The following is a 16,824-nucleotide window of genomic DNA, read 5'->3' on the forward strand; positions in this document are numbered from 1 at the left end:
TGGTGGATTTATTGAATGTTGGTTCGTTGCTAATTTTGTATATCATTATTATGAAAAACTAAATATGCTGACCAAGGCAGTAATTTATTTTATTAAGAACATAAACTAAACGTAACGTTTCAACCTTCTAGCAAGGTCTTCTTCAGACTCTGTATCAAGTACAAAAGTAACAAGAAACAAAAACAGGGCATTATATATACACACACATTACTCCCTCCAGACTATTAGAAAGTTGTTTGGAACTTTCTAGCAGGTGGCTTTCACTTGCCAACTGTACTTTCACCTAAAAGGCTAAACATAATTACTTCCATATAGAATGTGGTTGGACTTTTTATCTCACGCTCTTTTTCCTTCATTTTTCTCCCTTCTCCTCTCCTCTTTCTCTCTTGTCCTTTCCACTCTTTCTAACACCTTCTTCCATTCTTTTAGTTTTTCATGATCATGGAAACAAGGCTTAATGGTGTTATCATTATTATTCATTAAGGATACTATGAGAGACGCCATGTTGGAAGTGATCGCAAATGATCGATCTTGCTTTTAGACGTGGAATGGTACCATTTACCCTTTTGTTACTGGACAGTTTATTGATCATTTTACACGTTTCGAGGATGATTGCTTAAAATGTAGACATCAGAAGGGAGCAGTGGCGGCGATTATGCTGAGCAGTTGCCCTCCCCCCCCACGTTTAGCCTCCGCACTTGCTAAGCCTTGTCTACCAAGAAAAAGTAAACTCCTCCATGCCCCCCGTTTTTGACACCCAATCGCAGCTACTGGAAGTAAGTATCGCTATTTACTATTTTCTTAATGTACTTTATTCTTACCTGTGCTGTGTGTGTATGGTAAACTTAAATGAACATAGTTAAAGGACTACAAACATACACCATTTGCTTGGTCTGAAGACAGGTATACCACCGTCAATGGCACTCGTAATGTCCGCGCTGCTACTGTTGCTTTACTTATATAATTTAATTGAAATTCATTGAGGTAGCCCAGGTTTTAAACTCAGCATACGCCATTGAATCGTACTCACACACACTACAATATTTCACTATATATTCAGATTCGCCGCTTCAGTCCACGTTTTTTTGATAAATGTAAATATAAAACGCACATTTTCCTGGTCATAATCTTAATAAATATTTACCGACAGATTTGTATATGTAGTTATCTAATCAAGGTATTAAGCAAGATGGTGATCACTAACTAAACACACTGGATACACCCCGCTGTATATTTTCTTATCATACTGATAGGAAATTTTTGAAACGCATTTGTTACACTCATTAAAAGCTGATTAATTGATTACGCTGTGTTCACTAAACTATCAGTTATATTACAATTATTTATATTTTCAGGTAAGTACCCTCTACCGTTGACAAATGTCTCTGCTACAAATACAAATGAAGGTAAGGTAATGTAGACCGTTAGAAACTACAATTTTCTTACACCGTTTTTCAGTAGTTAGTTTTCTTTTGTTGTGTTAATAGTCCTGAAATGTGCTACACAGCGCCGTTTCTATATTGATTAACAGGACACCCGCTAAGTTTCTTGCGGCCAGTATGGAATTCTTTCAAAATATAAAGCTGTCACCAATTCATTAATATTAATGTATCTAAAGTTACTGAAGGTATAGGCTAAGTTTTATATAACGTGCTAATCCAGATCCAGTTCCAAACAAATCAGTATTAGATACTGTGATTAGGCCTAGTTTTATAAAACCTGCTGATCCAATTACAAACAAATCAATATCAGATACTGTGATTAGGTCTAGTTTTATAGAATTTTCTGATCCAGTTCCGAACAAATCAGTATCGGTTACTGTGAGTAGACCTAGTTTATAACCTGCTGATCCAGTTCCATACAAATCAGTATCAGATAGTGTGATTAGGTCTAGTTTTATAGAACTCGCTGATCCAGTTTCAAGCAAATCAGTATCAGTTACTGTGGGTAGGCCTGGTTTTATAGAACCCGCTGATCAAGTTCCAAGCAAATCAGTATCAGATGCTGTAATTAGGCCTAGTTTTATAGAATTTTCTGATCCAGTTCCGAACAAATCAGTATCGGTTACTGTGAGTAGACCTAGTTTCATATAACCTGCTGATCCAGTTCCATACAAATCAGTATCAGTTACTGTGAGTAGCCCTAGTTTTGTAGAACCCGCTGATCCAGTTTCAAGCAAATCAGTATCAGTTACTGTGGGTAGGCCTGGTTTTATAGAATCCGCTGATCAAGTTCCAAGCAAATCAGTATCAGTTACTGTGAGTAAGTCTAGTTTTATAGAACCCACTGATCCAGTTCCAAGCAAATCAGTATCAGTTACTATGAGTATGCCTAGTCTTGTGCAACTTGCTTTAACTTCAAATAGAAAATCATGTTCTCATAAGACGCAACTGGCAAGGAAAATCTAAGCCTATAAGCTTTCCAAATTTATCACATTAGATAAATGTTTTACACTAATATATGTGCATTTCCAACTCCGTTTATAAGGAAACCCTGCGGATATAGATAATTGCTTCACTATATCCAAAGTTCACTGTACCCGAAATGCCTTTCCTTAATCTGAATTGAGGTTAGTTGTAACAGTAAATGACAGACCCAAGGTAAAAGTAGTTTGATTGACACCAAAACAAAAACTCCTTTCTTCAAGTTAATACAAGAAGGTTTGCTTCGAACTATTGCACTGTGTTTATGATCCTATCAATGATAATTCTTTGATGAGCACTTAATTTTCTAGGTTCACTAAAACCGAAGCTGAGGGTTCACTATAAGCGAAATCTGTAATGTATTTTGATCGCAAATAGTGATTTAGGTTCGACATAGTCGAATGTTCCCTTCATTTAGTGTTGACTGTACCTCGCTCTAAGTTACGTTATCATCGCATACTCCCCCAACCCTATCGATCTTATTTTTGAGATCTTTCTGGCTACTCCAAAACGCTGTCTCTTTTCGTCCTCGAATCATTTATACAGGTAGGTTCTTAACCACGCAATCCATGTCGGTTGGATCTAGTCATTAATTAAGACACACTAGCCATTTTTGACGTAACACTTGTTATATCTTTCTGGACTTCAGCCAGCATCAATTAGCACATAGAAATATAAAGTTCATATTAAATTTTACCCAAGTTACACTGGAGCATAAAATATTTTCTGGATATTAAAAGAATGATTTAACGAAATCAAAGCGTCCATATGGTTTAGTAGTAAATATTTTTCTAAAGGAAGGACCAAATTTTATTTTTAAAAGAACTTTAATTTTGAAAGAGTTTTGGAAATATTTTTTGTTATAATTTCTTCATAATATGGACACACTTCCGTCATCACGCTGCTTCTCCTCCAGACGCCTCTGACACACACCCAAAGGGCAAGTGGAACGCATGGAGGGCGTCGATATCCATATACAATCTTTAGTCCCGTTTTTGGAGATACTCTGGACAACTGGGGACTAGACAGTGTTCGATGAGTACCTGGGCTTTGGCAGAGTTAATGGCTAATAAACATTTCGATTTGTATCTGCCATGCCGTTATTTCTAACTGAGCTTAATTTATTCCAGTGCCATATACTCCTATAATGCCATACAACCGATAACTTTTTGTAGGATGCAGATCATATTTTATTCAAGGCCGCCCTACCAATGAAATTCCACCGCCCTATTGATGCTCTGCTCATCGTCGCGACTAACCCAAGAGGTGGAAAAGCAACGTAAAATGGAAGAGAAAGTAAATTCTTCGTTTTATCTCGGCCACATCATTGTTCCCCATCTCTCCTCTCGCAAGATCTGCAGAGAGGCAGCATTGAACCCGGTCGCCGAGCGAAGAGCGCAGAGAGAACTGGGGACCCTCAGATTCGCTGGCAGGCTGGAGAGATCCATCACGACCCGCAGGACCATTAGTCCAATCCTGAGGGAGGTGGGTCTGGATGATGTAGCTATCGTGTATAATGGAGCAGGCACCGATATGCAGATGACCAGGCCAGAATGGGTCGTTGCTGATAGCGCCGTTCCCACACCACCACAGCGACCCTCACCAAAAAACGTTTTTGTCGCGAGGAGAGAGCGGGATGACTGACTGCGGCCGTGGACGTAAATAACGGGCCGTGAGAGATGGAAAAAGCTCGTGTGTGTGTGTGTTGGAGGCTGCGAGAGTGGGGGAGAGTTGATAACGAAATCGGTGTCTTTGTCTACAGGTCTACTGCGCAGGCATTCTTTGGCCGCGTGGAAGGACGATGGACTCAGATACAGTTGAAGAAAAGGGTTATTCGGCGTAGCCACGGGCTGTGAGAGATCTTCACGCCTTGACGTGTGGGGATATTTTTTTCCACAGCCTCTGTCAGGATCGCTTCCAGAGAGGAGAACTGCAAGGGAGATTTTATAGGCAGATCTTCCTCCGTCCGTCTTGATGGTCGAACTCCTTTGACGATCTCGCCATCCAAGATTCCACGTTAGAGTCCTGGCACGAGCGTTTCTTCTTCGCGACTGACCAAAATTGGCTGAAAAGCGACGTAAAATAAAAACGCTACGCTATAAAAGGTAATTATACTGATCAGTCGTAAGACGAAAAGTAAAATAATTTCTCGTAAAAAATAATCGTCCAAATGTTATTAATATTTGTGGAAATCAACAAATCTTTTTAAGACTAATTTACTTCAATGACCAGTCAATTACTATTGCATGTATTGGTTGATTTTACTTCGCTTTTCTGCCACTATTGGCTAATCGCGAAGATGAGGGTGATTGATGATGATATGATGAAGGGACATTCACAAAGAACGCCCCGGCCTGGATTCGAACCCGGAACTCCTGGCGTGCGGTTGGCACTATTCCATATAACATATTCCCAGTTTCTTCCAAAACACATAACCCAAGATGTGTCAATTGACAGAAATACGTCGGCGGCACTAACACAATAAAGTGCATTGATGCACTTTTTTGTGCATCCATGAAATTACGGTACACGCAGAAATGTACAAAAGGGAAGTTTTACCAGCGACTGTTCCGTGCGATTCACTAAAACCCATCAGTTGATAAGATCAGATACGCTCATTTCAAGGTAACCAGAATTACACGTTTAATTAATGCAACAAAAATGCATCAACCTTGATTTGATGCATTTCGAGTTCAATGTGAAGGTGGAGAGAATATCATCGTTGTGAATCGCGTCCATAAAATTCACATAGATTCTTAGTCGAATGGAAAAGTATTTGAGGAGCATTTTAAAGTAAGTGAGTAGTCAGCAACATGTCACTGTTTTGTCACTGGTAACAAAACTTAATCATTATTTCAGTTAATGGCTTTATTCTCGCCTCTCTACATGTGACATATAGTTCCATGTGGAGGTAGCACTGCACTGACCCTGTAGCCATATTGAATTGTGCACTCTAAAACAATATTCTGACGAGAAGAACGTTCATGAAAATTCAAGTCGCAGGTGAAAGAAATGCTGTGAATTGTTACAGAGAGTTTGTGGTGATGACGAACTTCAATATCCAACAGTGGTTAAGTGGTTCGCCATTCTCATCCTCCAAGACCGTGAAAGTTCCAACAAGCACCCAGCAACATTAAAGTGATGCTTCTTGTTGCCTACGTCTACCAAGTTGTTTTTCTTTGTCACACAGTACCGAAGGGAGTTACCGTGAACCTTCGTCCAACTATTTGTAGGAAAATTCCAACTATTCGTTGGAAACAACCAATGCTTCTGGCGATTTTGCTCTACAACTCTAAAGAAAGGAAAAGTCAGGCAGAGTGTGTGGATGCAAGGATGGATCTGGCAGCATGAAATGCACCAACTCACAGGCTTTGTCTGAGCAGCAGTTATTGACAGGTAAAAATACCACTATGCTTAAACACCCACCTTATTTACCAGATCTTGCTTATGCAACCAAAAATCAAATAGGTGCCATTTTGCAAATTCAGTGGGGCAACTGATTGAGCCGGAGACTATTTCAACAATTATATAAGTAGGCAGTTATGACCATGTAATAACTTTTTGAAATGATCCTCGTATTTGACAAATGCTAATAGAATGACAACTTGGACAGCTGTCAGTCGATTGATTTAACTAGCGTTAGTGCCTTATCACTATTTGCTCCACAGTGTGGAAGTGATTGAGCATCACGACACCTGAGCGTGTCTGTTCAGTTTCATCCCTTCGTTCTCATCATTATCCTAGAGAGGTAGGTCGACGTTAGTATAACTGGTATAATAACAGTTTATCGTCTTTCTAAAATCTTAGCACACAGAATAAAACAAGCGGGGGAGAAATGTTCACATAGTCCGCCACTCAGTGCCCCGTTCTCTGGTACCAGAGTCATGTTGATTTTGCGCGACACTGTACTCGTAAATTTTATCTCATCGCCTTTCCCATCTTCCCTCGTGCTCCGAGTTTGTTCTTTGATAAGAAGTGGGAAGAGTGGAGTTTGCAAGGGGGACGGGGAGGGAGGGGGTCGGAAAGGGGTGTTGATTTGCTAGTTTGGAACGGAGTATGTAGACATACGACAGTGAGATCTTTTTACATGTAGTGGTTTAGTGGTGTTGTGTCCTCAGCGGTTCCAGGACTTTTTTTTTCTTTCTTCCAAATGTTCAAAATCAAATATCGCTACGGAAGAAGGGAGTCTGCGTGGAAATATGGAAGTAAGTGGTTTTCTTTTCATACTGGTGTGGCACCTTGCGACCTAGTGTGCGGTGATCATGTACAGATTGCTCACTGTAAGAATGGACGTGTTGCGTATGTGCCTGGCTGTAGAGAATTAGCCATCTTCTGGCTTCAGAACCAGATGACTTGTGATGAGCTATCCACATCTAACTTAATTGAATGTTTATCGTTAGTTTTAGACAGACAACGAAATGCATCAAGTCTAATTGATGCATCAGAAGCTTTAGGCCTTGCCAAGAATGAGGTTTAAAGTTGGATGCATTTTTGTATATCGTTTGTGAAAATAACGCCAATGTGCATCATATGATGCAAGTGAGTATTTCTTTATTTGTTGAGCTGCCCTTTAATGCATCAGTTGATGCGTTTTGATGCACTTTCCTGCATCTCTTGATGATGCACTTACACATTTGGTCTGGGCTGTAGACTTTATGCATTTTTTTTTGTTTTAGCGAATGCATTTACTTGTTTGTGTGTACGGGATGATCACTTAATTTTAGGTGTCAAGTAAAGTGATCACCACTTCCTCTTATCTTGATCAATAATTTGTTGTCACTTTTATACGACTCTCTCAGGGGAGTGATCAATTTTTTTTCTCGCCCATGGGGGACCTCTGAGTGTTTACGCACGTGCTCTTTGAGGGGTGTTTGTCGGAAATGTCATCCTTAGTCTTAATTAGCTGATGGCTCTTCAGAGCATGAAATGGCGGAATACTTTTTCGTGACTCACATTCCCTGTAGATTTACATCACTCTTAGATTGTCCTCTCATCAAAGAATATCATTTTGTATTCAGAAATTATATTGTTGTTTGATATTGTCAACGATTGCTGGAACTCGAAATGCATCACACCAAAGTTGATGCACTTTTAGTGCATCAATTTACACAAGCAAACGCGTAATTGTAATCTCTTGAAATTATCGCGTCTGGTTTATCCAGTTGATGCATTTTTTTAGTGCGTCACACGGAACAGGAGCTGCATTTCTCCGTATTAAATGTGCATCACTAAAGCAGCTTATGCACTTTAGAGTCAATTGGGTTCTGGGTGTACCTGTTTCTGAATCTGTTTTGCTTTCATGTACTCAAAACAGCTTCGTTTTGCCTTGTTAGTAATAAGGTAACTAATAACTTTTTAGTCAAAAAATTGTTACGGTGGATTTTACTAATAAATGAGCAATAACCCATGTTTAAACTTTTCCTTCCAGCTGTAACATTTCCTGACATAACGGGTATTTACTCAACGCAGCTATTATTTAATATGTCGATACATAATCTGGCTTTGCATTGCTTTCCTGCACGCCAATTGGTCGGTTGACATAGATAATGTTGCTTGTCAGCCAGACGATATGATTGGCAAGTGCAAACGTATTTATCTCGTTCCCCTCTCCCTATTCAAACAAGGGATTGACAGAAATACGGTTTTCACTGGCAGATAAAGCGGGTGATTCTGCGTAATTAAAACTTTACCAGTTGGAGACTAAATTACGAGCAAGTATGCGTTCCCGTCGATGACAAGCAGATAACTGTTCGGCCGCAGTCCCGGGATCTCTGCAATGCTGCATTCGCTTGTGTGGCGTTGCGTCGTCGTGCTGCTGTCACTTCTGTGGAAGGAATGTTGCTGTTCTTGCAGCTTTTATAAGAGACCTATCAGACATCTATATGGGCATGTCCTCTCCCCACCTTATGAACTTTCTGGACGCACAATTTCATTCAATATATAGAATTGAAAAAGGTTCTTATTTTTTAAATACGAGCAGGCAAATGTTTGCAAATCGCATTAGATTCCTAACAATTTACATAGGGCTGTATGTTCTGCATTATGATGCTATTCTACGAAACAAAATAGGATTTTTTTACCTCCTCTTCAGTTGAAGTGCCATACTTTTAAAACTTTTTTACCTAATTGAGTATGACACTATCTGACTAGGGATATCGTTGAAGTACACTCTGTCCATGGAATCTCGGGAGCAAACGAAATAAAACAAGTCATATGCACCAGTAGGACTCGAGAGAGCTCGACCAATTAATGCATGAGAGGGGAAGTGAGTGCATGGAGGGGAAAACACGGCTGCAGCTACCAGCCATTGCGCGCTGCTTTTCACCGCCCATTCGCTTCCTCCCTTTTTCTACAGTTATGAGCGGCCTTGTTGCACAGATTCCCGAGGCAGAGTGTAGTTCGAAGGCCCTGACTAATAGAGGAATTGTTTTGCAAAAAGTCCAAGGCCAGAACGTTTCGTAATATGCCCATCTGACATATTCTGCATATGTGCATGAGGACTAGTCGCTATTCTCGTGTTTATATGAACCCGGGTCCCCTAGCGTCATAGCTCGATTGTCAAATTACTTCTCCGCGGGGCCCGGCAGAAGCGCCAGAAGTAGCTTGTTGCAAGCATAGTACACCGGCGACCTTCAGGGGATCTGTAAACTCAGCTGACACGGGAATCGACAGGAAATAATTTGAAATTAAGTAAAGTCAGATTTATGCTGAGAGTACCGTTAACGACAGGATGGAGCTGGCTCAACGGCTTTAACGATCGGAAATTTGAATCCGCTTTAAATAGATCGGGATAACAGATTTCGCCCCAGTTGTAGTCCGAAAGTTATAGAGTAAACTGTGGTTGTCTTCAAGTTATAGATTGAATATCGGTGCTAAGCTAGAGTTATAAGCCGGGAGTTGCGCTCCCTAAAGAAGTCTCATTTCAGGACCGTTCCTTATCTACCAAATCACCGGAGACGACCACCATCTCTACAGGTAAACGAACATCCTTTCTATTGTTACCATGATCCCGCCCTGTCCAGTCAATAGAAGTGTTAAATATTGAATGTCGTTCGTGTTCTTATTACACAAGGGTGAGTCCCCTTTACATATAAACGGTACCTCTAGTAGAGGCGAGTTGCTTTAGGCTGGCACAGCCTAGATTCGATCCCGAAAACCCAGTGTGGGGTTTTGTACGGTATTAATGCGCATGTCTTTGTGAACTAACTTTTTGGCACCCTAAGTTCTATGTTAGATGTTCCTTAGTGGACGAATCGGTAACATCGCTAATGAGTCTGAGGAATGTACAGCAGTCATAACTTTAAGAAGATGCGACCATATCTCCTATAATTTTGACGAGGCTTGTGTCCACCATATGCCCACGTGAGTGTCCTTACACCAATCTTGCAACGTCGAAGGGACATGTGGTGGGCACGTGCGTGTTGGCGAGATTGTGAAGAAGATAAGGATCCAGTTTCTTGAAGTTTGGCCGGAAGTATATACGTATATTCTGCGTTACTGAAAGTGTGAATCCATGAGAGAACGCAGCGAGTGTTGCCTTAGGATAGTATTATATTTGGATGTTGGAAAGACGTTATTAGTGAAACTTTATTACGTGGAATATACACTCCTAAGAAAAGTTTGGAACATTGTTATATTAGGTAACAGGTGGCGCAAAAGTCATCATCCTATTTGAACTGACCTTTATTTTGACATCTTGTTTTTTATATCAGTAGTGTTTTGTCAGTTAAATAAAAGATACTCAAGAAATTTATTGTGTATGAAAATGAATAAGTACACCCTACATACAGCCCGCGAAACATTAGCTCTTTTGCGTGACATTTTTCCGGGCAGAGTAATATCCCGTTTTGGTGATTTGCCATGGCCGGCCAGGTTCCCCGATTTGACTGCTCGGATTTTTTCCTTTGGGGATATTTGAAGTCATTGGTTTATGTGAATAAGCCAGAAACGTTACAGCAACTAAAGGACAATATTCAGCATGAAATTGAAAACATTTCCCCGCAGATTCTTTCCAACACCACCAACGCAATAAAAAGAGCCCAAATTTGCATCAATTCGAATGGTGGTCATTTATTGGATGTTATCTTTTAAAAATTGAGGACATAAAACTTACAAGTACCAATAAAAGTTTAACACAAAAAAAACCTACTTTGTTTAATTTAAAACCCAAGCTATAGGCTAAGAAAATCAGGTGATTACTTTTGCGCCACCTTGTACAATATGTTTGGAATATTATTATGTTTGGCAAGAGGCGCGATAAGCATGGTGGCATATGTCGGCGAGAAGACGAGAAGGTCCACCAGACAGATACCATGTGTTGTTGCATTCCAAGGCCGTGTCTATCACCTATTGTCTAACGTAACTTCCAAACTTTATATTGATGTGCAATAACGTACCAATGAGAATGCAGGCACTGCTTCCTAAACACGTGGTCTTGTTTACACTAGCGCAGAGTAGAGGGCGTATGCTTGTGTTATTTATCTCAGCTTGCTTTTTTATGCGTTTCATGGTCTTTCAAGCTTGTGTGGAAAGATATCTACAGCATCACCGAGACTTCTCCATTACGGAAGTTGTTTTTCAAGAAGTCAATATACGATTGCTCGTTCATCGACTACACCGAATCACTTTGCGCTGTTTCGAGATGAAGGCGAGGGTGGGGAGACAGGAAGAACGGCGAGACGGAAAAAAATCACGATAAATCTCAGCGTTTTCATTGAAGAGAGGGAGTCGGCGTAGTGGAAGGGGGGGAGCGTAACGGTAACTCCCGATATTGCACCTCGACGCCTTGTAAGGTGTTTAATAACGTTTCTATCTTTGGCAACTCATCTCCGTCCGCTTTTAAATCTTTCTTCTGTTCCCCTGATATCCTCACTCATCCCAATTCTACCTTTTTTTTCATCATATTCCTTTGCCCCTCTTCTCCCCATCTCTTCCGTGGAAACTCTCGGCGAGATCATTTTCATAGCCCGGCCGTAACAATAGCTATCAGGGCTGATCGCGGTGCAACCATTAGGGCTTCCCCCCCTATCGCATCATTTGTAATTTATCAGAAAAGAGAGAACTTTGCCAAATTTCCTGTATTACTGGAGCGATATCGAAATCAGAATTGCATGAAAAGCAAAAGAATATCTCTTAAGCTGCTATCAATGATTTATTATTTTTATCTGTCAAGAGCGACCGGTGAGGCGGCTAGATTACAGTAGAAGGGTAATGATCCTCCATTAGAGAGAAAGAGTCGGAGAACAGGGGCGCGCGGGGGAGGGGGTGCAGGAGAAGAGGATGGAAAAAGAGAAGAGGGGGTGGAGGGAAAAAAAGAGCAGCGAATGAGAGAGCTGGATCGAGTTCTTTTCACGGGTCCGTCCTGTGCTTGTTAAACGAATGCTGCTTCTACGTCGAACATCATTCCGAAAGTAGCTCTGGAAGGGGAGGAGGTTGAACGATGAGGGAGGGGGATTCGTGTCAATAAAGCTGGATTGTTTCCTCACCTTCTAATTCCGTGATGGTCTGCTGCTCTGTTTCCTGGTCCCAACTGCTTCTGACGGCACGGTGCTTGTCCATAAAGTTCTGCGACTGAATTAACATGAAGGTTGGTGATTTGATTGGTCTTATAGTTTCACAGTGCATGGCACTGCTTGAATTTGTTTGAATGATTTGGAATATTTTACCACTCTTTTCTGCCACTTTTGGCTAAACACTAAGATGAGGACGAGTTTTAATATGATGCAATTGATGAAAGGACACTAAAAAGGAACACCATTGTACAGGCTGGAATTGAATTCGGGACCTCTGGCGTCGTAGCACGCTGTGACACTGCTTGAACACCGTTAGTCCATAAATATGGAATTGTGTCTTAATGAAACCTGTTCAAGCGGTTACCGCATCTGGCGAGTAAGGTGGCTGACGTTATTATTTTAGAGAAATTCCGTTGTGCGAAGGTGCATGACTGTTAAAGGAGAAACAGTGATCTCCAAACATGAATTGGATAAGAGTGTGACTGTTGGTCCTCGAACAGAGCTTGTTTTCAACACTTTTCGGATATGATACAACGGCTTGGTGTTCTCAGCTCGATGCATGATTGATATAAGGTCATCTGTTGTTCGTATCACCTGAATTATTATATTTTTGCAAGTTTCCTACTTGGCGTAGTCTTTACGCTGACTAGTCGGAGGGACGTTGGTCATTGACTCGAGTCTAATTTTAGACCGTATGTCCTGTCCTGATTAGCCTATCTGAGTATAAAGTGAACTTACTGATTTTTATATTTTGAGCTCTGTGCAAAAAAACTCATCCTGGTTTGGTGTGGAAGTTAGACGTGGAGGTATTGAGGAGACAACGCCTGATACTGGAATCCAGAAATGTTGAAAAATAGAATAATTGGCATTATTGGTAAATAAATCTCTTATTCGAATACCTAGAGCACCAATAAATAATTTACACTTATTAAGTTCCACCAGTTCACATTTATCTCGTGAAAAAGATAAAATTGTATTTCAGAAGTTGGACCTTAACAGTCTTATTAGGTTTGCAACACTGATCCTTTTTTTGACGATAGCAGATACGCGCCTGCACGATTTCCCTGCTTCTAATCACTCTCGTCGAATATCATGTCTAACAGTTCACGAAGCGGCTGTTTCTTTAAACTGCATCACACAGATCGAAAAGTCTGCATTTCTAAGATAATATTCTTTTCTGACAGTCGTAGCACATCATACAGCGCCAGAATCAAGGTCCTGCCATGGCTGTAGGTGGCGAATGTAAGTTGAATCTATACCATCACAAATTACTATACTTATTTCCATTGTTTTCTTATTTTCCCACTTGTGTTACAAGTGCTTGAGCGATATAAACAGCAATGTAATCACCACACAAATTTTGTTCATTCGTTTTATATTAAATTATAAACGCAATATTTTGTTTACCCAAGGATATTTAATTGTTTGTTAATTCGTGATATTTCGGCATGCAATGAATTAATAACCATCATTGCCATCTGTTGATAGAGTGTTAATATTTGGCCATTAGCTGGACGCGACTGCACAGCGGCCTATTTTAAAGCAGTCCGGGAACTTTTTAGACGTACCCCGGCTACTACATTGCCATTTCCAGCTGATTAGAACCCCGAAACCTGCACGGCAGATAATGCACCAGGAGCGTTGTAGGCAGATCTCCGATCGAGGCGTAGTAAGGGAAAGAAATGGCTTATCTTGGTTCTCAAGGAACGTGAATTGCATGGCTTGAGTAAGCAGCTCACCCCATAACGAATGCGTATCAGGTGCGGTTCCTTTGCTACTGTTCTCAGGGCAAATCGGGCGTAGCCAAGGAGCGGGGAGGGTTCGAGGGGCGGAACGGGTATTCTAAAGATGTGGAAGATGAGAAGTTGCAATATCACGGAGGAAAATACTTGGATACGATACCAAAGTGACGATTTTGTTTGTCATGAGAATGTTCTGAAACTGGATTTTTTTCCATTTCAAAAGCATTATCATTATTATTTATTGATTCAGCACAAGATACTCCTGCCAAATACCGTATATTTTATTTTTTAAATATTTTTCTTTTCTGGTTCGGATTCCACTTTAAACTGTATGTCCAGTCCCGATTAGCCTTACTGTGCATAAAGTGAAGTTTAAGCCAAATCAATGAATCAATCTTTAAACATTTTTCTCCCCTTGCATGTTGCAGCATGCCCCTTGGAGGCACATAAGTGATGTGGAGATAGGGCCGCACACATTCTAGATATCGGTAAATTTGCGCAGGTGATGTGATCAGCACCACGCTCTGGCCACCTTTACACCACAGGGTTAGAAGCTGGGTGAACCTCAGAGATGCTCAGTGCTTGGACATTGCTGGAAAAATTCGCACCTGATATCGCGCACCCGGGGATTTGAACCCTGGTCTCCCTAGTGGCAGTTAGGCGCCCTATCAATTTTTTAAAATAAAAATTATTTTTCAATTCTTTTTTTTTAGTACTCACTTCCACTCTTCAGTTTTCAACAGTATAGACACTCAAACATGTGAAAACTGAATTTGAAATCCGAACCCTGGAGACATAGCGCTCTGTGATAAACACTCTGCCAGTGGTCGAACGACTGAACCATCGCGACTCTATATACCATACATACGCACAACAAAAATACTAACTGTACACCTACTCATTTAAATTATATTTACATTGGAATATGTATTCCATGGTCTAACTATATGATAGTCCTTTTTTCTGCCTTGAATGTTTTTATGTACACTGTGTGTCAACAAATACATCTTTCTTCATAACATAACGCAACCAAGTCTCAATAACAAGAATCCAAATTGTTCGTAACATAAGATAACAGAGCTTGATTGCGAGAGATCCAATTTGTTCGTAATATTATGTAACTAAGCTTAAAAAAACACGAGATACAAATTACTTGTAATTTAGTGTAATGAAACATCAATACAGATTTTTCATAATAGAACGTAGTTACCCAATGCACGAGATCCAAGTTTCTTGTAATATGATGTAATGGAACCTCAATGTGAGAGATTCGAATTCTTCGTAATATTACGTAAACCTCTATGCACGAGATCCAAATAGGTAACTTGACGGAATGAGCCTCATTATACGAGTTAGAAATTCTTCGTACTATAACGTAACGAATCCTCAGTACGCGAGATACAGACATGTAATTTAACGGAATGAAGCTCAGTACACAATTTCTATAAATTATTCTTCGTAATATAACGTAACGAAGCATCAAATCCATGGACGAGATCCAGATAGGTAACGTAACGACGTCAACCTCATTACAAAGGTAAAAAGGTAAAGTGCTACCCTGTGCTTTGCACCACGCCATGATTGATTTGATTGATTGATTTTTTGTTTTAAGTCCACGTTATGCACAGAGAGGCTAATCGGGACTGGACCTACAGTTTAAAGTTGGATCCGGACTACAATGTGCCTTCACTAGGAATCGAACCCGGGACCCCTTGATTACAAGGCGACGACGCTACCACTGCGCCATCGGGGAGGCCGCACCACGCCATGACTAGGGGCTGTGATGTTAGGGCCCCACACTTTCTTGATCACGGCCGAAGGTGCGGGTGATGTGATTAGCATCACTCCCCTGGCCGTCTTTACCCCCCCCCCCCCAGTTTCCTCTAGGTACCTACTTTATACGACGCTGGGTGGGCGCCGGAGCCGCTTGAAGAGGTGGAAAAAATTCCGGTACTCCCCGCCGGGATCGAACCCGGGTCTCTCGCATGGTAGACAGACGCCCTAACGACTTTTTTTAAAATTATTTTAAGGAATACCCCTTCGCAGTGGTATCCCCCTTCAATCACTATTTTCTCAACTTTTACACTTATCAATTTTTACTGTATTTTCAGTTTTTCTCATTTGGACAAGCACAAACGTCCATGTCCTAGCCGGGATTCGAACCTGGGACTTATGGCTTCGTAGCGCGCTGCGCTGACAACTCTGCCACGGAGGCCGACGAAACCGACTGAGCTACCGCGCTCTTCAACTTCATTACGCCAGTTCGAAATTCTTCGTATTTAAAGTAACGAAGCCTCAATACACGAGATAATCATGTCGTGGCATAGCATAATGGGACTTCAGTGAGCAAGATCAAGAGTTGTCTTGTATAACGTAACGTAGTTCTACAACACCACAGATCCACACTTCGTTTAAGATAGTATAACTAAGCTTTGGCACGAGAAATTCACGAAGTATCCGTAAAACAACGCGATGAAAATCGGAATCCATCATGTGAGAAACATTGAGTTCAAATCAAAATACAACACTACGACATAATCTGCATTAAATAACGTTCTTTTCTCCTATTTTTCATTGTTCTGCTTTGTGTGTAGTTGATTAGTAGGGCGAACGGGAGATTTCCTACATTCGGGTACATAACAGTCTGAGTTCGTATCGCATTTTATCACAGTTCTTCCTGGGCTTTATATCGTGGGACCGCTGTCCTCTTTTCGTTTTTCTCTTCCCCCTCCCTCCCTTTTGGAACTCTGCCACTAATTTATCGAATCAAGCGGACCGTCTGAATGAAAGTTATTTGTTCGTACAATGAATGGACTAATGGTATTGAATGTGTATTGTCATGGCTGTAAATGGAGCTTGATTTCAAGCTTGTGAAAGCCGCGATAACGGCGTTTTGATTGGGGCGGGGCCGAGCTTCGATCAAACGGATATTCTGCTTACAGATGCGGCCTTCGGGGGAGGAAAAAAACAGCAACGAGAGTTGGGGGGGAAAAATTGGTGAGCCTGGTTATTGAGGACATATCGACGATGAGAGAGGATAGGTGGAAACAACTTCATAGGTTTTTCCCCAATCAAATGCTCCTTTCTCGTGGCGATCTTCATAAGTTTATGAAAAATCAACTTTTTGGGGGGATTGGAAGACAAGTC

At 41.0% G+C, this 16,824-nt stretch overlaps 1 protein-coding gene across 3 annotated transcripts in view; it reads left to right on the forward strand.

Annotated features, from left to right (window-relative positions):
* ush (Zinc finger protein ush) overlaps positions 1 to 16,824 on the forward strand; it is a 427,102-nt gene that overhangs the window by 334,317 nt on the left and 75,961 nt on the right. For 2 of the 3 annotated variants that reach the window (XM_083138908.1, XM_083138926.1), the window contains exon 1: positions 6,500 to 6,628. The exons of the other annotated variant lie outside the window; for it this stretch is intronic. In XM_083138908.1, the coding sequence (XP_082995034.1) occupies positions 6,574 to 6,628 (55 nt within the window). In that variant the 5' untranslated portion in view covers positions 6,500 to 6,573. Of the gene's footprint in view, positions 1 to 6,499; positions 6,629 to 16,824 lie in introns of those variants that run through there. 3 annotated transcript variants of the gene reach the window in all.

Source organism: Lepisma saccharinum, chromosome 1 (genome assembly GCF_977018435.1).
Source record: "Lepisma saccharinum chromosome 1, izLepSacc3.1, whole genome shotgun sequence".
Lineage (NCBI taxonomy): Eukaryota > Metazoa > Arthropoda > Insecta > Zygentoma > Lepismatidae > Lepisma > Lepisma saccharinum.